The sequence below is a fragment of the Centropristis striata genome, chromosome 16 (assembly GCF_030273125.1).
Source record: "Centropristis striata isolate RG_2023a ecotype Rhode Island chromosome 16, C.striata_1.0, whole genome shotgun sequence".
NCBI lineage: Eukaryota > Metazoa > Chordata > Actinopteri > Perciformes > Serranidae > Centropristis > Centropristis striata.
The window spans coordinates 30,080,586-30,107,916 of record NC_081532.1 but is presented as its reverse complement, the minus strand read 5'-3'; the positions used below and the strand labels follow the sequence as shown (position 1 = coordinate 30,107,916).

General features: G+C 43.1%; 1 protein-coding gene across 1 annotated transcript; it reads right to left on the bottom strand.

Moving 5' to 3' along the window:
* Positions 1 to 1,087: 1,087 nt before the first annotated feature.
* On the bottom strand, positions 1,088 to 27,331 carry tmem260 (transmembrane protein 260). Its single transcript, XM_059354093.1, has 16 exons — positions 26,953 to 27,331; positions 23,370 to 23,401; positions 21,425 to 21,576; positions 12,431 to 12,608; positions 12,237 to 12,350; positions 10,945 to 11,124; positions 10,766 to 10,806; positions 9,357 to 9,443; positions 8,134 to 8,242; positions 7,634 to 7,806; positions 5,741 to 5,912; positions 4,820 to 4,959; positions 4,012 to 4,188; positions 2,732 to 2,785; positions 2,378 to 2,462; positions 1,088 to 2,205 (listed from the first exon to the last, which is right to left on the bottom strand). The coding sequence occupies exons 1-16, from the start codon at positions 27,059 to 27,061 to the stop codon at positions 1,945 to 1,947; spliced, it is 2,064 nt and encodes a 687-aa protein (XP_059210076.1). The 5' UTR covers positions 27,062 to 27,331; the 3' UTR covers positions 1,088 to 1,944.

Sequence of the window (27,331 nt, the reverse complement as noted above, 5' to 3'; positions counted from 1 at the left end):
CTCCTCAGACGCCCCACATTCCAGCGTTGCCGTGGCTCCCTGCCTGCATCCCTGGTCACGGCGATTCCATGGGTTCCCACAATCCTCGGCAGCTTGCTGATTTAGGGTGGGCAACTGACTCTCAGAGACAGGGGAGAGGAGAGGAACAGAGGGGTTAGGGAAAGACAGGGTGAGAGGGGATGAGAGTGGGAGACAAGAGAGGGATGACAAAGGGGAGGACAGGGAAAAAGTAAAGTAAAAATAACAGGAGAGCATGAGACAAGAGACGGAAAATGAATATAATGTACACACAAAACAAACCAATGTAATATGTAAGTGAGATAAAAAATGGTTGAAAAAAATAAATATGATCAATATTTGTGATCCGAAAGTGGAAAAAAGGGTCCAAAATGTATTAAAATAAACAGAATCTTTATTGAAAATATAGGAATCTTTAGAAAGCAGAGTGACAGTTTTCCCTTTTTTTATGAGAAACCAAACCATCTGTGCTACAGCAGGTTGAATCTCATTCTCCAGCCAGCTGACAGCCGCTAACCAGGCCTGCGAACAAAGAGGACAGATTACATTCTGAGAAAACTACACATGCACTTTACTGTCTGTCGCTTTCTAGTGGCATCTCAAACAGACGGATCCAACAGTAGTGTTTTATAAACATTAGAGCAATAGATTGGACCTCTGTGCAAATTTCAATCATTAGCATCAGCATCGGCATTTTTAAAAACAGTTTGTGACTGCGGTTTGGGACTCTAAGAACACGCCAAAGACAAGTGATTGGTCCTCTCTGCTGTGTTTGCATGCTATGTTTTCTCTCCAGCAACCCTCACAGGGCTATAAGACCCGAGAGCTCATGGTCCTGCGTGTTTATGTGTGTCTCTACAGTTTGCATGACTTTGTGCTTGTATGATGATCAAAGTACTTTGCTTTTCCGTGTGCCGATTTGTTTATCGACTATGTTTATATGCTGTTACGGCAGGGGAAAGGCTTGGGTGGAGATTTAAGCATGTTCTCACACACACACACACACACACACACACACACACACACACACACACACACACACACACACACACACACACACACACACACACACGTACACGCACACACACACACGTCGACATGCTAACAAAAATCAACACACATGCACACAGAAGCGCACCTCTAAAAGGGTCCCTGGCATTGTGACATTTCACATTTCATTTAAATCCATGAGGGATTATAGCCCTCCTGTTAGGAAGGAAGAGAGGGGGGAAAAACACTCATCGAATCCATTAGTTTTAAACATTTAAAGGACCATCGAAGATAGACTGATGGAAGGATAGAGGGGTGGGTGGGTAGTGCTGGTTATGCGGAGTGAGGACTGTGTGGCACAGCACAAGTCTGTCCTAGATTAAACAGCCGCTCTAATCCCCCATTTCTGCCCCCAAATTGGTTTTCCCTCAATCTCGGCCTTGCCATCCTAATGTGAGAAAAAGAGAAGTAGAGCAATGGCCGAGGCAAAATAATCAGCACGTTAAAAGCTGTGAGAGCAGAAGAGGAGAGGAAAAAAGAACGAGATGTAATGATAAAGCAATCGAATTGGCGATTTTAAGGGGAGCACGCACAGTTTGATTGGGGTCAGTCAAGGCTTCATGAAGTCCAGCTCTGTCCCTGGTCAACTGTAAACGTTCATCCAATAAAGCCTTGCTGAGTGGTAGCGCTCTGTCCTTTGTGCAGAATTCTGTTTGATAATTACGTCCCAGTACTTCTGCAACAGCATTCCTCTTAACTCCCATTTCAGAAGTCCATTTTGGCCAACTAAACATTGTTCCCTCCTTCTGGAGAACCACCTTTAAACAATGAGAAGAGGCACATTGGCTCAGACTTCGTCCCCAGTGCCTTGCACTTCGACTGGGCTCGCAGCACACTCTCAGTGTGCCAGCTCCATGTGGGTCTCTTTGGAGCTCGTCATGGGGTTTGCCTCCGGTTCTGGCGGCGCTCGTCTCTCTCTCTGAGCAAGTCAGTAATGGCCGAGCGTATGGCAGGGGCCTGGGGATCTGTGGGTTCCTTCTCTAAGTAGAGACTAAAGTGCTGAGTGCTGCAGGTCAGCAGGCTGTCTGCACTGTAGCCCCGATGACCTGAGCGTAGCAGCCTTTCGCAGGCCAGTGCCAAGTTCTTGTCCCAGTTTGGAGGGTAGTTTGAGTGGGCCTCTACAATCTCCTTATACAGCTGCAGCAAACACACAGAGATACATATACACACAGAGACACACACACATAAAAGCAGATGTTACAGCAAATAACAAAAAAAGCCCCTTAATGTGTCGTACTTTGCCTTGTGTGGCACTTAAATCTGCCCCATTCTGGTAAATGCGAGTATTGTTTGTTGGGGTCAGACTCACAGTGTAAGACAGCTCAAAGAGGCGAGCTTTCCCCTCTCCCTGCATCCTTTCTGCCAGGTCAAACAGAAAGAAAGCCGTCTTCATCCTGAAACAAAGCACACAGGATCAGGGCTAAGTGCTGGATGGATGAGCCATGCAGATCCACACTCACAGACGCACCACTCCAATGGAGTGATTTATGTAGATGCCGCCACCAAATAGAATGTACATGTAGATGCTCTACCACACAAGACTGGTTTATGGAGATGTTGTAGCGAGCTAGTATGCATCGTGACGCAGCTTTTTATCTGCACACTAAAGTATAGAACCTCTCCAAAGAGGAAACCAGTATCTTTGGTAAAAACTTTACTATACCTGGCTTGCCACATCTCCTCATTAGCGACGCGCTCCCAGGACGCAGGATGGAAACTGTTCACACACGAAAAAAAAAACATTTATCTAAACAGCTTCAGGCATTGGCTTGTGCACAGTTCCACTAACTATAAATGATTATTTATGTGAATATATTGTTCCAGTCGACTGTGCAGGTTTTGATACACTAAACATCAATGTTTGCTGCATAAACATTAAATGACTGAGCAACAATACCAGCTAGCACATTAGACATGGAGTAAAACCACATCTCCTTTTTTTCACTTTGTTGACTGTAAACACTTGACCTCTTCTTCAAAAGAATATTTTAGTAGGGTTCCCGAGCTAATATTTGGCTTGTGGGCATCGGCGGACACGCTTGTCGTGAGGGTGCGGGAAATAATGTCACAGTATTCAGTCGTGGATATCTGAGTGAATGAAGGGCTGCTGGCAACAGCAACAGAATATGGAGCTTTGACTAATTCCACTTTTGACACAGTTATTGACAAAATGCAATAAGAAACTCATTATTTTTCATCTTCAGTCTCATTTTCAGATGGCTGAGGGCCTAATGTCTTGCTCTGGTTGAATTCACAAAGAGTTGGATCACAGCATGGAGAACAGAGGACAACCTCACCAAGGGAAGCTCTGTGGAGTCTGTGAGAGGGTGATTGAGAAGACCACAGAGACGAGGAGGTGCTGGCTATGAAATACGTTGTGAGGACTCATTAGTTGGGGATTATTATCTTTCTGGGTGAATATTTCTAGTTTCATCTAAAGATCATGAGTTGTTTTAAACACTATGCAAAATGATTTGATGAGAAAATTTCCTGGAGATTATATTCTGCTAATTTAATCTTAAACCCCACTCACTTGCTACTGGACCACTGGACCAGTCACTGTGGAGCTAAACAGTGTTCAAACCCACAGAACTTTATTTTAAATTCTAGATACAATTCTTCATGAGATAACACATGTTATGTTACATGGCTGTACTTGGCACATATTACATGGCTGTACTTTAGAGGAATGTGGATAGAATGATGCACAGGACATAAACAATATGGGCTTTTTGTTTCAAAATATTTCACCCAATGGCAATATCAAATAGCTTCAATAAAGAGGTGGAACATGTTTTACCTGTTATTGTTGAGCAATGTGGAATATGATGATTTTTTTCATCCTTAAAGCTTCTTAATAGGAGGACAAAAGGTGAACTGTATGTTTAGCACTCAAGCACATACCTGTGTGGAGATGTTTAAAGATTTGGTTTGTGTATGCACCTGTCGTGTGGCTCACTCCAGTTGTAGAGGTTGCGAGTTCGTTGGGCCCACCTCTCAGGGTGAAACTGCCTCTGAACTGGTACCAAGTAGTCGCACGCACCCATTGGCCAGCGAGAGAAACTATGTTGCCAGCTTGGGTCTCCATCAGGCAGCCCAATGCAGGCAAACACATGCCTCCTGCAGCAAAACAGAAAGAGGCTTGCTCACATCCTCAATTATCATCCATGTAAACACACTCTTTCTCCTCCCAGGTAACGGACGATGAGGAGACACACACAACACCATGTAAACAAACAACTTCTCACATCCCAGCTCTTTGTAGCTTCTCTCCAGCCTGGTGCTGTGCACCAAACGGCTCGGGCCCTGAGGGTTAATCCCACGGGTCAGTGTTGCCCCACTGAGAGACAGGCATGTTGGCCTGGCAAACACTGCCCCCTGGTGGGCTTGGTATTAACAGGTCTCCAGCCAGTTTCTGGGTCTCTATTCCTCTTGGAGGAGTGAGTGATGAGAGCAGGGAGCAGCAATGAGTCCACCAGAGACTGTTTAACCAAATCAAGTAGATTAGTCGTCTTCTGTAGTTCATCAAACTCCTTTTATGGCCTCAACAGTTCTATGGGCTTATCTTCTCCCTGCACTCACCGCTGTGTCGACCATCCCACTGATCTCTGCCTCATTAGATCACCCACTTGTTCATTTGTACCATTGTTGCCCACCCAATTCATTCCCTCCATTTTACACTCTTCTATTTATCTGTTCAGGCCACCCTTTCATTCTCTCTCAGCTCTCTCCCTGTGTCTCAGTGACTCACTGCATGTTGTGCGACAGAAACTGCTCCAGACTGAAGGTGTCTTTCTCCTCGGGGTGGACCGGGTCCCACCAGCGGCCTGGGAAGTGCACCCCGGGCTGGTGTTCCGCCAGCTTGGCCACATACCAAGGGTATGTCATCATCTAGAAACAAGAAAGTGTACCAACAACTCTGTTCAATATTTGTATCCATCTGATTAGCAACTAAATTATCACTCTGTGTATATATGTGTATATCACTTAAAATATGGAGTAAAAGCAACTAAAATAGTCATTAACTAATTTTAAGTTATCAAAGATGTTTTCTTTTCTTTCTTAAGGGTCTCAAGTTGGACACTTATTTTAACCTATTATTTCCATTACACTGAAACAAACCCCTTTTATAATTGAGATGTTCAAGAGATATACAAACTTTTGATGTACATGTTGACTACACATCCAACTCAGAAATCTTATAATAGACTTCCATTTGTATGAATTTAAATCTGTTATAGTTTTCTGTACAAATCTTCCTCTTCTTTTCTACATTTTTGAAAATAAATACATTTCTTACATTAAAAATAAAAAGAAACTGAATCAAGTTAGCAGCGTATGGACTACTAAGAACATACAATTACAATACACACACAATGCAATAATGCTTGATTATGAGTTCTTCTGGTAAACCAGTAGGTATTACTATTTTAAAACCTTTGTCAGTTTGCAATACTATTTGAACATTAAGGGAAACCTCAATGTTAACTCCCTGAACCATATTATCCCATGTCATGAATCATGAATTCTTCTCAAATAGATTTTTAGTTCTGTAATTAAACTCTTCCTAATAATAGTAAATTCTTTGATTTGTATAAAATATCAAAACTTCAGTGCGCAGCAACAACAACAGCTCAACAAAGACAAGACAGTGGAGAATCAAAGCTCTGACCTCCTGGTCGACCAGGCGTACGTCGGGCCGTACTCCCTGGCAGTAGTAAACGTATCGCAGAGAGTTTCCAGGCAGATCTCCTCTGGTCAGGATGATTGAGTCTGATGGGACGGAGGCCAGAAGCTCCCTGCCGAACCTCTCAACCACACTGTTCGCGCTATGATCGCACTCCCTTAGGATTATCAACACATACACCATCATACAGGATAATATCATCAAAACATAAGTTGTGTTTACTTGATTTAAAAAGGGGGTTGAGTGCATCCTTACTCCCGCTTAGAAGTGTGTGATGTGTACAAATGTGTGTACGTGAATGTTTGTAGGTACGCTTTCAAGGTGCTCTGAGGGTAAGTTGTCAGTGCCCCCGCCCCTTCCCCTCTGCAGAGCGCTCTGGCTGCCTATCTAATCGTGAGGAGACAGGTGTGATGGGTCTGACAGCACAGGCCATGCTCTCCCCTTGATCAAAGCCGCTCAGTGATGGCTGTCTGGCACTCCCCAGCACTACGCTGGTGTAATCTGCCTTCTCGGACAGCTAACATCTCAGACTGAGCTCTGTGAGTGGAATCTATGTGCTAACCGTGCCTCTCTTTAGCCCCTACCATGGGGTGAGCAGAGAAAAACCTGACATGTGGAGTTCAGACCTGCAGTATGAAGCTCAGAGGAGAAACAAATCAGGTTGACTCAGGCAAAACTTATGCATGGGGATTTGAGAAGAAACTAGAATGAGAGGGGAGTTTTTATTTCACTCCAACTTTACTAAACAGAAGTATTTAAAAGTACTATAAAGTAAAACTGATTCAACAGACAAATACTAAATATATCATGACGACCAAAAGAAACTCTAAAACAAGAGACTATTGGAGCTTGAAATCACCAGTTGCCTGTAGATGTACAATACAATGCTGCTACAATAATGTGTGACCATTTTGTGTGCATTTTTAGTCAGGTTCACTGCTGTACTGTGATCACAATCTTTGCTGTTGTAGAATTGGTTCTTATAATTGTCTGCAAAGTGTATGTTTAAAAAAAACTGACTTTATGTATCAGCCCTCACAAAATAAGGTCTTTTAAAAGGACAGTTCACCCCTAAATCAAAGATACATAGTGTAGAGCTATTTATCTATCTAGATTTGAGTGTTGAGCTTTGGAGATATTGGCTGTAGAGATATCTGCTTTTTCTTACATTTAATGGAATTAGAATCAGCTTGTGGTGCTCATATTCATACTATTCATACTATATATTTATATATTTGAAAGACTCAACAGCAATTACTCCTTCCAGAAATCCTGACCAGTTATTTAAGATAGTCCACAGAGCTTGTGGTAAATTGTTTTATGTAGGAACAATTGTATTTCCTGTGTAGTTTCTACATGATAGTGACTACAACAAGGTCTGTACATCCAACAACAAAATTGAAACTGAATACAGCAAAAACAAACTTTTGCTTTTTGAAAATATATACACTCATATTTAATTTAATGCACTGTGTTTATATTTATGATTTATATTGCGTCTCAACTTTTTGGGAATATGGGCTGTAACTTTATAAATAGCGCAACAGATAAGAGAGAACAAATATATATTTTTTATCTTGCGGTGAACTGTCCCTTTAAGGGTTTTTTTGTTATGTTTTTTGGTTCTATACTTGACAGGATTGGAAATGAAACAACGCAAGGCCAAAAAGGACTATGAGTCCTACACTGTCCTCCTTCAGTGCATGTTAACACCTGTCAGCATTTTAATTTCATAGTCAGTTTAATTTGAAACCCAATGTATCATTGCACCCAAACAATGAAAACATATAACATTTCCCTGACATTCATGGACTACGATGTATGTTTTTCATCACACCCAACAGGAAGTTTGTTACTGTAACTGAGTGCGATGCTCACCTGTGATTGGTGTGCACCATATGTGCCAGCAGAGCCATAGTGAGGACCCAGCCTGTGGTCTTCCACACCCCCCCACGGCCCAGCCTCCTCTCCAGCTCAGTGTGTGACCGGCTCAAGCCGAGGCCTGCCAGCACACACACTGCAGCATCACTCTGGAGCCAGAAACGCTCAACCTGCAGGAAGTGAGCATACATGAGAATACATGAGAATACAACACACACACACAGAAGTGTGTGTGTGTGTGTGTGTGTGTGTGTGTGCGTGTGTGTGTGTGTGTGTGTGTGTGTGTGTGTGTGTGTGTGTGTGTGTGTGAAGTGTGTTTCCTGTAGTTTTTGTCCCAGGTTTACTAATGGAACCATTCCAGGATCAGCATCAATGCATACTGCCATGTCTATGCTTTTATTTCAAGATGATGAAGATCACTGCATTTAAGTGAAAACAGTACAAACTATTTGGCTTAGAAAGAGGATGTCAAACTGAGTTTAAGTTTCACAGCTCACCACTCCGAGCAGTAGGGGTCTGCTGATGTCCAAGTTGGCTCTCCAAGCAAAAAACAGTGAGTAGACCACCAGCATGGCAGTCAACAGCCAGGACACAGAGCGACACATCCTAGGATAGGAAAGGCCAATAGTTATTATACACATATTGTTCTCATTTTCATTATCACTTCATGGTTGTTGTTCTATATATTCCTGGACTGCTATTTCCACATATACAATTTCATATGACTTTGTCTGTTTACTCTATAAAAATACACTTGTTTTGGAAAAGTCCATAAAACATTAATGCAGGGATGGAGATCACAAGCCCTAGAGCAAATGTATACGCCAGCCAGCTAAGAGGTGCATGATTGATTTTCTAATGCAGACTGAGTCATAATGAGCTGGTGCCAACCACTGAATCACAAACTCATTACAGTACAGCTGTAAAATGTACTTATGCACGAAAAAGAAAACACGCTACCCTTGTGGCAATAACAAATCATCATCTGAACCCGAGAGAGAGAGACACTTTCAAGCTGGAGAAAATGACTTTTCTTGCCAATAAATTGATCTGATGGGTTCCACAGACTGGCCATTGACACATGCTGTCACGATTTTGTTTTTCTCTTCACATTATGCACAATTTGTAAAAAGAATAAAAACAAAAGCTGTTTTTTTTTTGAAAACCGTTCCACCGTTCCACATCGCATTTCAACATTAGGTGAATTAGCATTTGCATGGCTTCCTTTTGGCATCCTATGAAATGACCTTGCTCTTTTTCATCTGTGTGTGTATGCAGCCAAGTTTATCAAAGTGCACCCCAGGAGAGGGGGAAGCAGGGGGTGGCCGGTGCACTACAGAGCCCCGGGGCTTCACTAGGCTTTATCAGCTCCACCCCACAGACCCCAGAAAAGGCACTGCTGTAATGAATTATTGGATCACACCGCCACACTGCCACATACAGATACATACAAGCAGCGATTTTCTTGTCCACACAAACATGTTTTTGAAAATCCAAAACACACATCAACCTCTCTTGATTTGAATGTGTAGCGTCGCGACAGCTTGACAGCTAGGTGCCTCAGTGTTTTTTTGTATTCTCTTTTTCTAAGATCAGCATTTTGTCAGTGGTTTTGTTCGCTGTCTTTTACTCCAGGGGATTAGATTTTTGGTTGAAGTGGCTGCTGAGATGTGTGACAGAGTTTGGTGTTTTTTAAATGCCCGCGTCTCGCTCATCCTACCTGTCCCATGAGGAGAGGAGAAGGCCTAGCCCTGCCAGCACCAGAACAGAGAGGGAGAGGTCTTCCAGGCAGTGGTCCAACTGGGCCCTGCACACACACAAAACACACATATAACATGATGGACACCAAAGACAAGCTCAATTACCCTCCCTGCTACTGAACTCAAGGACACCAATTATTAAATGCCCTCCATCCCCTATCAAAACAAACTCCTTGGACTGTGTGCTCCTTCTTTCAATTGGATTGACAGATACGAATGACTGTGTCATCCACCCCCCGCTGCCCCATCCTCTCCTCACAGTGCCTGTCAGTCACAGAGCGCTTGCTCAGAGCAGAGAGATAGTTTCCTGCCTCTTCCTTAATACCCATCTCTATTTGACAGCTTATTGAGTCTCTATATCTCCCAATGTACACTATGTGTGAATGTGCTCACGAGCGTGTGTTTGTGGGTGTGTGTGTCAGCTTCTCCAGCGGGTTTACGTCTCCAGTGCGACATGCCTGTCATGTTCGCCTCTCTTCCCCATCTTGAAGGTGTGCTTGTCCATCAAGCAGCAGGGGTGATGGGAAGGGGTGGGTGCCTGGCAGAAGGGGGGCTGGTAGTGGGGGGTCTTAAGACGCACATGCACCCCCATCCCGTCAGCTGTAGAGAGATACCAGGAGTGGGATGACTGCGGTGATGGTGGTGGTAGCGGAGAGCAGGGGAGGGAATCGGTTGGAGGAGGTGGAGGAGGGGGGGGGGGGGTTGCTGGAGTGGAAAAATACAATTTCTCCAGCTCTATTGCAGTGTCTGTCATCACAGCTTGTCACGCTTAAACACCAGAGCTGAGTGATCATTTCAAACTGCTGGAGAAACAGAACACAGCGATTTGGCCCTCTAAGCAGGTTCAGTTCTGCTTTGATGGGAGAGAGTGGAATGGGAAGAACAAAAGCTGCTGGGGAGAAGAGAGAAAGAGAGAGAGAGATGGGCTGCAGAAATTACTCTGGCCTCTCACTACAGATTGGAGTGTCTGTGGTTAAACCGGTGTAAAACACCAGAACCAGCACAGAAGTGGTTGGGTCGTCCATCTGTAGAACCACATGTGCCCTCGCTCGGCCTCGGATCACATGCCACCAGTTTTCTTGATTGTTTCTTTCCTATTCTATCTAAGAGTCGGCTGTCAGGGTTGTACACACCCAATAACCAGTGGGCCAGTGTTCTACAACACTACTGTTCGTTATAACTTTCTGAAACTGACGATCTGATTATCACGTCACGCCACAAGCTTTCTAGGAAAGTCCGTCTCCATATTTAAACAATATCACTCACCCCCCTCAACTGGGCCAGTTTGATTAAATTAATTTCAAATTTTGTAATAAATAGTTAAAGTACTAAACACAACTGTGTGAACAATTACCAAAAGGAGACTCACTTTAGCATTGCGGTCAGGTTTACAGAACCCTCCGTCTTTGCCTGCAAACACAGAAAGAATACCTTGAAAACAAGATGTATACTAGACCTAAGCCAAACATAACATCCCAGGCACATGGTAAAACAAAAAAATCCAGAGAAGTGTGTTCACTTTATTACAGTGTGGCTAGCAGCAAGTACCAGACTGAAGGTGCCATATTCAGCCCTCAGTAGGTGGGTCAGCAGGCCTGATAGGGTGGTCTGATCCCCCCAGCTCCAGCGCGCTGTGTTGAGGTAGGAGGAGATGGGCAGGTAGATATACGGCAGAAAGCCAGTGAGGAAACACACTCCCAGAGACACGAGGCCAGACAAAGACAGCTCCTATCGAGATTGTTTGGAGAGAGATGTGAACTTGAGATGTGAACTTTTTTTATGTTTTTCAAAATGGAATCAACACAAGAAACTGAAAGACGTTTTTTTGTTTTACAAATCATCCTTTTCCTTTCATCAATTTTAAGACAAATGCTAACATGCTAACCAAATGCTAACTATTCTGAAGAACCAGATCCCACTTTGGTTGAAAGAGAAATGACTGGACTTGACTGGACAAAAATATCTGCTCCTGTATTTATAATTAAGTGTTTCTGCTTCACATGTGTTGAGTTTGTAAAGTTACGAAATGATAAAAAATGAAAGGGGTTTTCTTGATAATAACAAAAATCATTATCAAGAAAACCATGGAAAATGACTAGATATCAGCTCTTAAATTACTCTAATTAGCTATTTTTGTTGTCATCGTTATATTTGTCCAAACAAATGTACCTTTAGTTGTACGGCTGGGCGATATGGACCAAAAGTCATATCCCGATATATTTAGGCTGAATATCGATATACATATATCCCGATATTTTTATTGCAAAGTGAGAGCAAATGTTTAGTCAAAGTCAAAGCCAAGTATGACTTGTCACAAGTAGTTTTATTGAAACTGTTTATTTAAGTGAACATAAATACTGCATAACAGAAGTACCTCTTTTTTTAAATAAAGTGCACATTTAAAAAAAAAAAGTATCTAAAATAAAAATAGCCTAGGAAATAAAAAAGGGCAATCTTTTTCTGAAATTAATATATTTCTATGAGAAAAGAATAACAAACATTACAAAATAATTAATATGACAAACCCTAGTAAGGGCAGAATTTATAGATGAAGAAAGAACACAATTTTAACTATATTGATATATGCTATATGGTCTAATTCCATATCACATTCAAAAATATATAGATATATATCTTTTATATCGATATATCGCCCAGCCCTATTTAGTTATACCAGGCACTAAAATGAACAAGTAATTGAAGAAAACATGGGTGGGCTAATAATTTTTTCCATCACTGTATATAATTGTTGATTGCACACAACTGATTTACACCGATGTTTAGAGGTTTCCAAAATGTCTATCAATCTATGTGAGCTTCTATAAATAAGAAGAACTTACCCTGAGAGAGAAAAGTCGGTAAAGGACCCAGGGAATGATGACCAGTACATACAACACCAGGGTGTGTTGGTTACAGAGGCCAAAGCCGCAGCACAGTGCTCCCCAGCGTGCAATCTGACAAGGTCAAGCATTTTAGTACAGCACAGAGAGTTCAATGTGAAGTTATCTTAATGAGGCATCTGAGGAAGCGTTACCTTCCTCCTCTGGGTGGCGTTTTCAGCACAGTGAAAGCTGGCAGTCAGGAAGAAGAGCAGACCGACAAAAAGGTTGTTAAGGGCAAAGACCTCTGCCACCACAGACCACTGCCAGGTCAGCCTGGACACCGCAAACAGCCCTCCGGCCAGCACAGCTCCAGGGCCAGGGCCTGCCAACCTGACAGTGTGGGAGAAAAGGCCTTCATGATTATGCAAAACTTTGGAAAACAGGGAATATCTTGTGTGTTTTAAATCACATGCAGAACCTAATTCCAACCAAACTGAGTAATAAGACAGCCTAATATTCAAGTGTACCCATCCAAGCCATACTTTTTGTTCTGAGAAAGTTCTGTAGCTTATAAAAGCGACTGTTTTTTCTGTATTTTATTTGATTTGAAGTTCAACTACACTGACACAAAAAAGGCAAAACAACAAAGTCAGCAGCTTCAGACAAAATTAAATTTTTGCAGTAACAAAAGCCACCACTTCACCCAGACTAATTTGGGGACCCATTATAATCTTCCCTCGACCCAAGTTTGCTTCTCGGACAAGACCTTGAAAAACACCCAGTGAATTGGGCCATTCACATATCCTGAGAACTCCCTCCACAGCAGCCGGTTGATCTCGAGCAGACTGGCACAGAAACCACCGTGGTAGAGATAGCACTTTATCCTCAGCTTCTTAAATATAATGTGTGCACAAAAGTTTCCCCTTCCTCCTCTCCTGTACTGTCTCCATCTCCTTTGCGGTAATTGAAGCAAACTTGGGATAATCTGTCATACGCTAAGACCCACCACTTACTAAAATGAGAGACAGAGGGGGAGAGAGAGAGGCGACAAATGATGGGGAGAAGGGAAAGAAAAGAAAAATAGTGCAGAGAAGTGTGCGTTAAAGGGGTGAGACAGTGTGTGGGATAAAGGATGAAATATAGAAAAGGGAAGAAAAAAGTTCAAGAAGAGAGAGGGGAAAAAAGAGAAAGGAGAAAAAAAAGCAGCCCAGTCCCCGGCATGCTGGCTCTGAAATATGAGCAGGCTCGACAATTAGGGAAGTCAGGCAGTATGGCCCTTTCCGCCATTGTGTGGAGTGGCTTAGAGTCCTCATCAGCCTATCAGCTAACTGACAGGCAGAGAGCTGCTCTATTCAGCACCGCAGATACAAGCTGCAGGCCAAACGGCTGCCAGGTCCCTTATGACCCCACAATCCCTTGCCGGTGACAGCTTCAAGCTCCATAGCAAATTAGGCGCTCTCACATTACAATCGCAGAAGACAGATTCCATTAACGGTATCTGAAATTGAGTAGAGAGCAGGCCCGTTATCAGACCTGACTCATAAGCACCGCCATTAATCACAAGGCATGATACCATTTATACATTTCCAGCTCTCTGCCTGCCGCTGTGATAGTCAGCCACAAAAGGCCTGATGAGACTTAGGCTAGGGGAACAATGGAGCTTTCTGAGGAAAGCGCGGTAAATCAGGAAAAAAAGGAGAGGGAGAGCGAGAGCAGGGTAGAAAAAAAACTCTTGCTTGCTGACTACTTCCCCTTTTTTTCTTGGGTTTTCTCTCTCCTTCTCTCCACTATTTTTCCTCTGTGTTCACTGCAAGGCGAGCCTGCTGAATGAGTTTATGTGTGTGTATGTGTGTGCACTTAAAGAGGGGGGTGGACTGTGTTGATGGGGTGTCTAGGAGTGGGTCTTAATAAGAGATAGCAGCGTCTTTCTCGCTGCACCGCTCCAGGAATTAGTTGTAACTTGAAGGAAGGATGAAGAAGGATGGGGTGGAGGGGGGCAGATGGGGACTTTTGTTGAGGTGCAGAGACCCCCCGCACCCATAATTTTACCTCCCTGCATGACAATTAACCCACGGCTCATACACCTAGCAGGGGGGCAGATTTGGGGGCAGCACTGGGTGCAGAACAGTCATGGGGGTCCACGGACGAGGTGATTACAGCGAGTATGTCCCTGCCTCTGAAGCTTCGTCTCATAGTCAGGCAGCACTCCTCACATATTCAGAGACACACACACAAACATGCACACACACACATTCCTGTTCTTCAACTTCTTTATTCTCCCTGAGTGCCTGACAAATCTCTCTGTTAGAGCTTGTCAGTCCGTAAGAGCCCAGTGATGTGTGTACAGTGCAGGCTGTAAATGACCTGTCTGTCTGCGCGGGACCACCTGGGTCCCAGTCAGCCTCTCAAGCCTCTCCACAGCTCATTCTCCAGACTGGCTGCTCCCAGGGCGCGCAGATAAAGCAGGACACATTCTGACACCAGTGTGGCCGTGTTCCCTGTTATCATGACTCAATGCGGTGCAGGATGCTGCTGTGCTGAAATGTTGTGGCTCAGTGACAATGGCCTGGTTGAGACGTGGCAGGAGAATAACACGACTGACAACGAGACTATTCTACCCTGAACTGATCCACCCGGCCAAAACGTCTGTGTCATCACTTGGGTAATTAACTGAATGACAAATATTATGCATAGAGCCTGAAATGAAGTACAAACTTGGTAATCGTGTTGAAGGTTAGCAAAGGAAATGACCAATAAGTCTTTTTTATTGCTTAAAAAGGTATTTAAATGGGGGAAAAATAGAAAATGCACAAGTATTCTGAACACAGGTTCAAACAGAAGGCTCAAAGGTAAATAAAAAACTAATGAATGACAATGATACAACGGGCTCTGGTAAGCAATGCCCCCTTCAAGGACACAACAAAAGCTCAGTATAATCACTTTGAAGTGTCAAAATGGGACCTGCCTCATTTACCCCCTCAGTTCTACAGTATGGGCCAGAGATGTGCCAGCACCAGTCGTCTGTGCTAAATAACAGCACACAAAAAGCCTACACCAGCACTCTGCACTGAATGAGGCTTCACAATGGAGCTGGCCAAGGGAGCTACTGTCACACACCACCCCGGGGAACAGACAATACCACTGCTGTGCCATCGCGGATCAGTGCTGAACTGTTCTCTAACCGAGTGGTGTTTTGGGGAAGCAGTGCTGGAAAAGAATCACACATTCCTGAAGAGGGTAGAGAGCCCGAGAGAGGAGGTGGCCTGCTCGGGCTGAGGCAGAGGTTTCCAGCTGGCCCTCGCTGACACCCCAGGGCTCTCCTCTGGCCAGGACACCAGGCAGGGTACTTAGTAGCCATTATATGACAGTGGTTAAGTGTCTGATGTACTGCTTTCAAATTTCAAAGCCAAGCAGCAATTGATATACAAATTTAAGCTTTTAAATGAAATGTTGTGTGAATGTGTCAGGAAACCAAATACTACAGAAAAGATCACAAAGTGTTTTACAGCCCGTCAATGTATGGATTAGGGCTGAGCAACTTTAAAGTGGAATTGTATTATTACAATATGATCATGTTATGTTTTGTGATTTTTAAAAAAAATTTTTTTAAAAGTACTTGTCTAATTTACAAATCAAGTTAACTTTACTTGTCAAACAGAGAAGCAGTCAGTTTGTGAAAACAGATCTATAATGTCTTCTTCCAATGTTTAAGAAAACAACCATGACGGCATCATCATGATAATAGCTTGGGCAAAGACATGCAACCAGGCGAAATAGTTTAACGAAAGATGCAATTAAGCTGCATTATGGGAAATGCTTTAGCAGACTGATATTGACATTGGTTTGACCGCAGGCCACTTTTGTAAAATTATCTTATTTACATTAACAGAAAAAAATGTGAGTCAATTTACTTTCATTGTGAATTAGAAGATGGCCAGCAGGGCATTAGGGTAGTATCACTGATCTAGTGTTTCAGCCAGTTTCAGTTAAGTGACACTGTATGTCTGGATATCTCGATTTTTTAAATATTCATGTCTTGTAAGTCCCCCAACTTTATAGAAGAGAAAAACTGAATCACTTCAGAACCTCTTAAAATGAATGATTTCAAGAAAATTGTAATTACAGACTAATGTCATTAATGCTTTTAATTTATGTGAGAAGAGAATAACAGTGTAATATAATTAAATGCACCACTCTATATGTAATTTTCAATACCTACTGATTAAAATAAACATTTATAAATGTATTATTGATATTGTTACATGAACTTTTTAGGCTATTTTATCCGTGCGAAACACCCTATACTACCATTTGGTTTTATCTTTTTCATTTTCCAAAATTTTCTGGTGTGAAATTAACTTCCAAAAGAAGCAATAGTCATCATCAAAATAAGACTTTATTTATATTGACGTAAATATAATACATATTATTACATTCATTCAGGATTGCCTAGCTCTAATCCTTTTTTTATAACCGACTTTCAAAACAGTATATTGGAATCTAGGATGCCACAGCCTAATTTTCAGCTGGTGGCCAAACCAGGCACTTCCCTGTCTTTCCTGCCTCATCCAGTGTGTGAGCAGGAGGCTGTCTGCTCGAACAGAGAGGAGGGTAAATAAGGGTCCCAGCGCTGCCGCTCAGACACCCCTCCTCCAGGAGAGCGCTCCAGTGCTCCAAGTGCGTGTAAAATTAATCACCACAATTCTGCTCAAACAATGCAGCCACTGACATGACAATTTCTTCCAGAATGCCATCTTAATCTCCACCCAACACACAAAAATTACAGGAAGAGGGGAAAAAAAACAATTTACAAAAATCCTGTGTTTATGCAATTCACTGAATGCCATTTTTATTGCTGCTTTTTCCAACAAAGTCATTAGGCACACACCAGTGATACATAAATGTTGCTGTATAGATTCCATTAACTAATTCTGGGTGAATTGTAATTGCCGAGTCTGATCCGTCTCCGTGCCTGGTGCCTTATTAAGACTGCCTGTGGTGGGTGAGGAATGTAATATTGACGTCCGAGGCAGACACAATCTTGGGCCCACGGGCGAAAGGAATATTAAACTGGTACTGTATTCTGCTGTCTATCTAGCCCTCCTCCCTCCTCCTCTCTATCCCCATCCCATAGCCAGTAATGAGGAAATAACATCTTCATTAGACATCTGTTTAACTGTATTAGAGGATGAGTCCTGGGGGAACCATTGGTCATGCTGAGGATGGGGGGAGTAAAGGAGGCCTGTTGGACTACAATATGACGGCTGAGATACTGCAGAAATGGAACAAAAGGTCCAGAGATTGGGGCCTTTTAAACAGACAAACCTAAAATTGTCTTCTGCATTTTCAGAAGCAAATAGAAATGGGTGTTTTCTCTATTGCCACTTGGTATGAAGATTTTATCTGACCACAGCAGATGTGAGAGGGAGGGGCAGCTTTGCCACCTGCAAGGAGAGGTGAGAACATTATCCAACAAAACAACTCTATTCAGCTGTTTACAGGATATCACAACTCGCTCAAAACAAAACTACGCAAATGGCTGCAAAACAACGATCCCCACACACATTGATCCTGACATGACCCCCACAAGATGCACGCAACACCACCCCTGTGGAAAAACAACCCACCTGATCAAGGAGGGAAGGCGCCATCAGGACCATATGGTGAAGGTCCTTATAAGGAGCTGGGGACGCAGCTCAAGGCAGGGAATGGCACCACGCCCACCCTCCGGTCCACTGAGGTATCAGCTGTGCCACATGGGCCAGCTCTTGGCGGGGGAGCCTCTCGCAGGTGTGCATTTTGTTTCGAGGGCCGCCAGGGAAACGGGAGGCCAGGCATGTTTGGTGCACTTCTACAGTCCTGTTATGTAATCATGCGATCAAACAAAAAGTGCTGATGACTGAGCGTTGTGAGGTTGTTTTTCTGCTCTGATGGCTGTCAGCACACTAACGTGTCTGCTTCTGGTTTCTGAGGATAAGCTCGGGGAATGGAGAGAGATTCCTCCCAGGTAGCAGAGATTCAGAGCAGCTTTAGCAGATAAACTGTGAAACGAGAGAGCACAGAATACCGAGCTGTCTGGATTATCCCGCTATGAAGAGTGCATTCCTCTAGAGACTCACGACTGAGGCCTTTAGCATTCCACAGGCAAAATGTTTCGTTCTGTGAACCTCCGAGTGCAATCGATAGTAATTATCATTACGTCCACCATCCTCAAAGGCTTGTCAGGCCATGGTGTGAAAACATAACAAGACAAGCAATTTGGCCATCAAACCATATGATCAAGCCAAGAGAACTGTAATTGACAAATCAAAGGGAGGCTAAGTGCTACATTTAAACTTATGCAAGAGAGAGAAGTGGCTTCCAAGCCTATCAACTTACATTCCCCCACATTAAACACGGCAATCTGGCCGACTAATTTAAATTGATACATCAAAGGCTTGCCATGTTGGGTATACTCCAGATGAATTTCAAGGTCTTACAATTTACTATTTGAGAGAAACTGCCTTCAAGTACCCATATTAACTTCAATACATTTTGCCATCTGAAAATAATCACACAAAGCGATGATTTGTTTGGGGGGGAGGGGGAGTCTACTTCTCAGCTGATGCAAACCTAAAAATAAGAAGTTAAAAAGTTTATAAGGGCCTCAAAGGGACAAAAACAACAAAATAATAATGCTGGGGAAAGACACAGCAGACCGGCGTTGCAAGGACAGAGCAGGTACGAATGGGTGTCAACTGGTCACTTTTGGCATTTCATCTGAGAGAAAGGCCTGGCCAGAGAATCCCTGCAGGGATGTGGCATGACATCTATGCCAGTCGTCTTGGTATGGTCAAAGCACCCAGTGCCCTCAGTGCCAGAACCAAGAGGGAGGTCTTGACCATCCGGAAACCCGCCCCCCCTCCTCTTCACCTTCTTCATCTTTTGCCCTCTCCAGTAACCCCTCACCAGGCAGAGTCTGCCAGCTGATCCACAGCCACAAGCTCATCCCAAACTAGGCCCTGAACAGATAATGACTAAAACCTTTTATGCTTATTTTTCAAATTGAAAGCGTAGATTATACGTTCATACTTAAGAGCTTATATGGTGTGACTGTGTACTCTGGCTGAAGTCCTAGCTACCCATCATCCCTTGTTGGGGAATGGGTGGGGTTGGAGGTCCTCATAATGACTTTTTACTTGACCATAATCCAAAATTGGATCTAAATCCCCACAGATTACAAACAGGGCTACAGTTAGCATGCACACTGTGAGCCAAATATCACCCAGACTGCATGGATATTTTCTGGCCTCAAAATAACTGTCTGTTAATGTCTGGCCAAGAGCAGAGCCCAATTCTCCAATTGACTGGTAACTCATCAAATGTATTAAGACTAGGGGGACAGTACAGATACAATGCCAAAAAGCACCAAAGAAGTACTGTGATCCTTGTCCTTTCTTGTTGTCCTCTTTATTCTTATCCTGTCCTGTCCTGGGAGGAGGGGATGAAGCTGGCAAGTTTTGACTCACGTCTGAGAAACAGTAAAGCGAGGCAGGGTGTAAGGTTGATGCTGTCTGGGCTTAGGGCCAGTCCCCTGGGGAGCACTTCCTCCGAAGCCCCTGCCCTTCTGCAGCAAGGCTGACCCTGTACCCTGACCTACTCTGGACCACCTGCCACCAAGCACACACTGGCCAAGCACACAGGAAGTAGGCCCAATGCTGAGCACCTGGGAACACACATTTGCACCTGCTTTCCCCCACTATCACTGGGTCCTCACAGCCAGCCAAGGTGTAGAGCAGTAAGAAATTACATCATATTCAACAATTCCTATTCTAGAAGAGTAAATTAGAAGTATATGACATGCTTGGAAATGCCCCAGTATGCACAAACAGTGACAAAAAGGAAAAATGTTGACACTAAGCTGCCTCCCAACAAAGCAATGTGGAAAATTACTAAAATCAGCAAAAGGGTGATGTAAGGCAGTTCAGCCAACCATGGGAGATAAACACACACACAAAGAGGGAAGGGGTAAAATACTCCTTACATGATAGGGTCAGCAGCAGGCGAAACTGCAGGGTGGTAGAGACCGTAAACTGTGCTCATGACTGAGCGAGGGGAGAGATGGTTGAAGAGAGGGGAGAGGGAGGAGCAGAGCTAGTGATCCTGTTCCTCTCAGACCCAGGAGGCAAGAAGGGGGAGATAAGAAATCGTGCCATGTCAGGATTGAGAGCATGCTGGGCAGTGGGGGGGCAGCAGAACAGGGACGTCAGGGTGGGGGTTGGAGGGCGCGATAATTGTGATATACATACACATACACGCACGCTCGCAACGGGTGGCTGATGGGTAAACAGGCAGGGCAGGGTGGTGGGAGGGAGGAGTGCGGCTGGGCTCTGCTCCTGAATACTGAACAGAGGATCAGGGACGACACTGCCAGTCTGTCAGGACCCAAAAATACCACTCTCTGTTCCAGACAGCATCAAGATGCAAAACATCAGTAAGGGAATGTTTGAAGACCCCATCCACTCAAAAAATGTCTACTTTTCATTGTCACTTCCCTCAGATGTTTGACTTTTGCTATCCAGATTGATGCATGTGCAGAGTTTGTCAGTAGAAGGATGCTGACAGATTCCTCTGCTGAAGGGGGGAAAGCTTCTCTGTGCTTTCCTGAAATCTAAGTTTAAGAATTAGACACACAAGCTAGGGACACATCAATCCAACTTTTTCAGTCTGGGCTTTTGGTATCAGCCGATACCAAGTATTGATCCCATACCAGCGTTTAATAAGCTGTCTGCCTCACTGTGTGGAAGTGACTGGAATCATTCTTTTATGTGTGAGGTAACATCAGGCTTGACTAAAATATTGCTTTCCTAACTTGTACAAGAAAATGCCATAAATATATTTAATTCCAGTATATAATATATAGTATATAAACCTAGTATTGAATTAAATACATTGGCCCCATTCTCACCAATACCCGATCAAGCTATTTGAGTCAGTATTGGCCTAATATCTGATACCTGTATCAGTGTATCCCTAATAGAAGCAGGATTATATAACATCACATCATTTGCAGACTGAAAATAAGAGAGAGGACCAGAACAGTTAAAAAGCTCTGTTGGGGAATTATTTTTACTGAACCACATCTCTTAAAATCCCCATAATTACAGTGCAGGAAAATTGTTGTGGAAAATCACATTACAGAGTAAACTTATATTTCATGTACATACCTGCAGACAGTAATGCAGAGGGCACCACAAGCTGCAGCCCCCAGCAGGCTGCTCATCAGGTTGACACTGTGGGCTGGAGAGAGTGAGGGCAGAAGACACATAGCCAGGCGAGCTAGTAGGGTAAAGACAGGGTATCCTGGAGGATGGGCCACCTTTGAACAAAATGACAGAGTATGAAATTGAAATCCATAGACGCAATGAGAGATAAAATCACAGATTCAAGGGAACAGTCACTCATTTAAGATGTGCTTGGGTGAATAGCTAGTTAAGATATTGTTTTGTTTTGAAAAGATACAGGAGGAGAGAAAATATTTGGAGATTAAAACCCAAGTATACATAAGAGAGAATGAGAATATACGCGGTGACCACTAGCTCCCTGATGATTTTGAAAAGAACAATTAATTGCAATGGTACAGTACTGCCCCCCCCCCCCCCCTCCCCCATTTGTGTTTGTAATTTGATTTTGTATATGAGTGTATGTGTATGTATGCGTGTCATGTTGTTTGTTGTGGTTTGTTATGTCTGATCTATTATACTGTGGTTGTATTGTGTCTATCTTATGTTGTATAATAATAAATATGTTAATAAAAAAAATAAAAATAAAAAAAAAAGAGTACTAGCTCCCTCTGATTGAGTGGGAAATCTAGTTGCTCTTCTGCCCTCGGTAGATGCCAGCAGTGGTGTGCTGTAGAGCTGCAGTAATGGAAAAGCAAGACACACCCCGCCTGGCCTGACCGCAAACTGACTCTGCTATGATACCAGAGCCCTTCCTCTCCCTCTCTTCCTCTCTCTTCTCACTTCTTTTCCTCTGGCCTCTTCCCAAGGACAGTGCAGTTCCCTAGAGCCCGTGGTAGAGCACGTGGTGCTCGCCAGCCCCAGCCCCCAAACCACCTCCGAGCCTCAGTCATTCTCGCCTGGGGGATCTCAGCAATCACAGCAATTAGCCGCTAAGTCTCCTCCACCCAGATAAGGGCTCAGTCATTAAACACAGACTCATTCCCTGGCACTGATAACACAAGCCATGCAGGCAGGGAGAAGGGGCAGCTCTTCGAATGAGTGCAGAGCTGAAAGGTGAGAGTGCGACTACCTCACCAGTCACCTCAGACACAGTTAAGGCTCCTTGGTTGCATTCTAACGTAGAAACAACTCCACCCAAATCATAGGGACAGGTTGGAGATGAAGCATGTAGGTCAGGAGAAGTCAAAGAGCAAAATAAGTAATGTAGAAAATAACCGAAAGATGGCAACTTAGCAGACAGCTTGGTGAACTAAGTGTCAGACAGGTAGTCAACTCAACTAAATTGAGCAATATTTAAGAGCATGTACAGGAGGGACTGTGTGGCCAAAAAGAAGTGGACATACAAAAGGACAGCTGAGGGACAAAGGCCACAGGGAGCATGGGGAAGCAGAGCTCTGGAGCTCTGGGGATCTGAAGGGGGGGCCAGCAGACTGGGGCCCAGGGACGGCCTGCAAGGCCCTGGGGAGGCCTGAAAGGCAGACAGGCAGGCCACACGGACTGCAGCACTAACGGCAGGATTACTGGCATAGTGACACCGACACAGCCTCCCTAAAAGGATCACAGCGGCGTAATAAACTTTATTAAATAATAAAACTTATTATAACTGTTAACCCGATTTAGTTCATTCTTCGCGGCTTACACACACACACAAAAAAGAGGGGTGGATATAATAAGCCTTATACCGTACATAAGGCAAAGCCTACAAAAGCCATCGCCTTACCATTGACTTTAATTGGATTTGAAAAACGGGTTGCAAATTATAGCATTCTCTACTTGCAACTTAGTAAAATAAGTGTATAGAAAAGAAGGGGAAAAACCTGTGGACTGAAAGTAAATTAATCTGCTTTCTGCCCATGCTTAATTAAACTTCCTTAATGCTTATAAGAGTTAATGAGTGAATTGATTAAACAATACAGCTAATACTTACCCCCAGCTCACAAGCAGTGGTGATCAGCTCTCCTGTGGAAGAGAATAGGGGAGGAAATTAATGTAAACCCAATAATTATTATTAAGAGACAAGTCTGCTCCCAAAGTTTTCCCAAATCAAATACTTGCACTGGGGTTTTGCATTAATTTGCCAGGATCAAAACCTACAAATCTTCCCAGTGTGACATTTCCTAAGCGGCACGCTCATTCTCTTCATCTCTCGCTGCTCCCCTGATGCCTCCCTCCCTGTCTCCAGCACATACACACAGATATAAACACACACAAACCATTAGACTCCCTCTCCTATGCTTTGTCACACAAAGACACACATATGCTGATCTGAGAATAATGCTTCCAGTCCCATCCTCCCTGTGCATCGGGGTCCTTTCCCTTCCTCTTTCTTCTGCTTCTCTACGTGCCTCTCTCCTGCTCCCACACTCCCAATGCCTCAATGTCTCGTTTAGTCCGTTGGGCACAAACAGAAAGGCAACGTTGGTGACAGTCACAGAATGAGGTAAGCTGTAAAAATAAGAGCCGGTTGCACAATTTTTTGACAAGCTCTGTGTGAGGCGCAGCACAAAGTGAAAAGAAAACCCCTAAAAGCTATTTGAGGAAGCTTTAATGTATCTGGGCACAAACCCATTTGTGCCAGAATACACCCAGAGCGTTTCAAATTATACTGATTTCTCACCCAATGTTTGCATCTCCCACTCATGAAAATTGAAATTTGGTTCAGATTAAATGACATTGATAAATGTTTGGGTTCAAGACAGCTCCCTCTACTGGTAGTAGATGGGTAGTCATCTGCTCCATCCAATACAGCCAACAAAACAGTGGCCTTGTTTCCTGCAAAAGCACTGACCGGATAATAGGTCTATCACTTTACCAGTATAAAAGCCACAAGTAGAACAACTATTAAATTAATATACATAGGCTAAGAAACAAATTAGATTAAAAATGTTGAATGTTTTTAAATTGCAACAGAGTAGAGCATCAAGAAGTATTTTTACACATTCAAAATAAGCATTTGAAGAGCAAGGACATGGGCCTCAATGCCGCACCAACCATTATAGAACAGAACGGCTGAGTTTCAGATGGCATTGGCTGCATCGCGCATTTTGCAACCTTGCCGATACAGTAAATTATTATGCCTACATTTCTGCCACACGAGGAGCCCTAACTCTTATCACTCTAATGGACCATGAAGTCAGAACTCCTCCACCTGCACAGCTTAAATGTTTTCTCAGCTCCATTTCACCTGGCATGAGCCGCCAGCTACCTGCCATCATTTTTACATCAGACTTTCTCATCCCTCATCGGTTTCTCAATTTCACTTATTTTCCCTCAGTAGTGGCACACTTTTACACCATTCAAAACGGAAAAACTCAAACTAATACTGAGCCAAAACATCCATCTCAGTGCCACAGAGATGCAGTTCTGCAGCCCCAATACTAAAAAGGGAAAATATTGACTCAACGGGGTAGCAGCATGGGTGCCAAGAGTCTTTGTGATAGTGGAGCATGGGCACCCACACCAGTCTTCCCATAATCCCCATCATTTCCACACTCCACATTCCTAGACAACAGCGTACCCGCGGGGCTGTGCTCAAGCCTCTCCAGGGCACATCACACCTAAAGAGATTAGGACACAGAGACGGAGACCTGGAGAATTCGGAAGGGTGTTCAGCTGGCACTATCAGAGCGGGCATCCTGCACGGTCCCTAAACACTGTGGAGAAGGGGTTGGCCATTTTTTCAAAGGCCCCGTTCACTAGACAGCAGCACAAGCAGCAGGGCTACTCAGCGCTCCAATTGCCTGCTCTCTCCTCGCCTCTCCTCGCTCATATCTGGCCCAGCTTTTCACATGCTTTCATTCTGCTAAATGTGCATTCCCCTCCACAGCAGCTTGTATGCCAGAGAAGCGCAAACCTAACAAGCAGAGCCTTCATGCCCTCAAGTCCACATTTACAAGTTTGTAACCTTGCTATCACTTCTAAACACTGTTTGTAATTGTGCAAGGCAGTCCTTCATAAACTGCATTACAAGAATGTTGGAAAACATGTTGGTCTACAACATAGGAAGGAAGTGAGTGAAATACATTTGGGTCCACTGTTGAGGCTGGTTACAGATGAGTGCAAATTAATTTTATGCATACACACATAATATTCTATTTAAGGAAAACAGCCTATTCTATTTATACACTACAATAATATAAATGTCAAACATATGTTGTCATTACAAATGTTGTTCTCATTGCAACTTCTGAAGAAAAAACAGCAAAAATGTGTTAAAAAAAACAAATATTTCAGATCTGCAGATAATAATTATTATTATTTTTGACACAGCCTGTAACTTTCTAATACATTTCTAAATAATAAATGCTTGTTTCTGTGCAGGTGGAAATTAGAGGTGGGTCAAGTGGGCAAAGTTAATATTGTGATGATTATCCTCGCATAAACTCATGTTAATCCACTGGACTAAATTTGTTTTTGATCCTGACATCAGAGTATCATTAAAACATGTTTTAGATTTCAAAGAAACACTCTTATCACATAATTTCAGACAAAAGTAACACTGAATTCTTTTGAAAAGCATTATCTACATTTAAAGACACTTTCAAAACTCATTTATAAAAATAGAATACATACGATTGGTTGCCCGAGCAGGGAAGGAAAACAGTCTTTGCATCATCAATAACGACAATGAATACAGTAAAAACAATGAAACACATTTCACAGATCATCAACATAAGGAATGTAAGTGCAAAGGTTGATACAACTCATGAAACTTAAATCTAATGGCATGGGGATATGTTTACGTTTGTTTATTATGCTGATTCCATATAGTACAAAGAATCCCTTACATATCCTTTTCTTTGACATAAATGTACATAATCATTATATTAACTGTTTTCACTCTACATTCAATCAATATTCAATTTGACATTCAATTAACAGCATAGAATAGGCTGTGAAAACAGTGCTTGTGTGTGAACTATAACCACTGAATATCTGTACTGATCTGTTTAGCACTGTATTTATCCCTTATAGCGTATTCATATACTGTCAACTGCACTTTATTTATACTACTCTATTTGAACTACCTACTGCTATCTGCTGCTAAAACCTAATGTATTTATTTATATATTCCTGAATATGCGCACATACTTTACTGTCTTCCTTTTTGCACTTCTGGTTAGATATTAACTGCATTTCGTTGTCTTATCTAAGTATCTGTACTCTGTGCAATAACAATAAAATTGAATCTAATCTAAAAAATAAAATAAAACCTATATACTTGCAGGTGAAAACTACTAATGATGGACCCATAGAAAGCACAGAGTCATTCCTACGTCTTTACGTCGACCACATGTGTATTTAAAAACTACATATTAGAAGTGATGCATTTTGTTTTGGAGCTATGTGTCTCTTATTGGAATACGTTTGGGTTTTCATGCTCTAGCTGCAGCACCACGGACAGCACCCGTTTAGCTGCAACAGCTACACCAAGGCGCCACACGATTGGCTGCCTGGCAACACAACAAAGCCACATGACTGCTATGGAGCATTAGCTGGCTAGTACCAACCCGAGTCTCCTCCGGGAACAGTCCTCTGCACACAGGGCACATACAGAGCGGCGACACAAGCGACGGTAGCGCCTGTCAGTATCCAGCTTATCCGCTGCTCCGTAGACATTTTTCTTTCAGGAAAAATAGCGATAGTTTGAAACAAATTGCTAATGTAGACGAGCTAGCTAACGTTAGCATCCACTTCGGACACCGGGGAGATAGAACTGTAAATTACCAGTTACCTGAAAACCGATGTTATTCTCGAGCTGAAGTTAAGTTAACATGTACCCAAGTAAAAAGACTTAACATTTACGGTTTTATTTGTGAATGCTTCACAGCTAGTTTGCTAAATTGAAACGGTTCTGTTCGCGGGAAGTAGCAACGGAAATCACGCCAA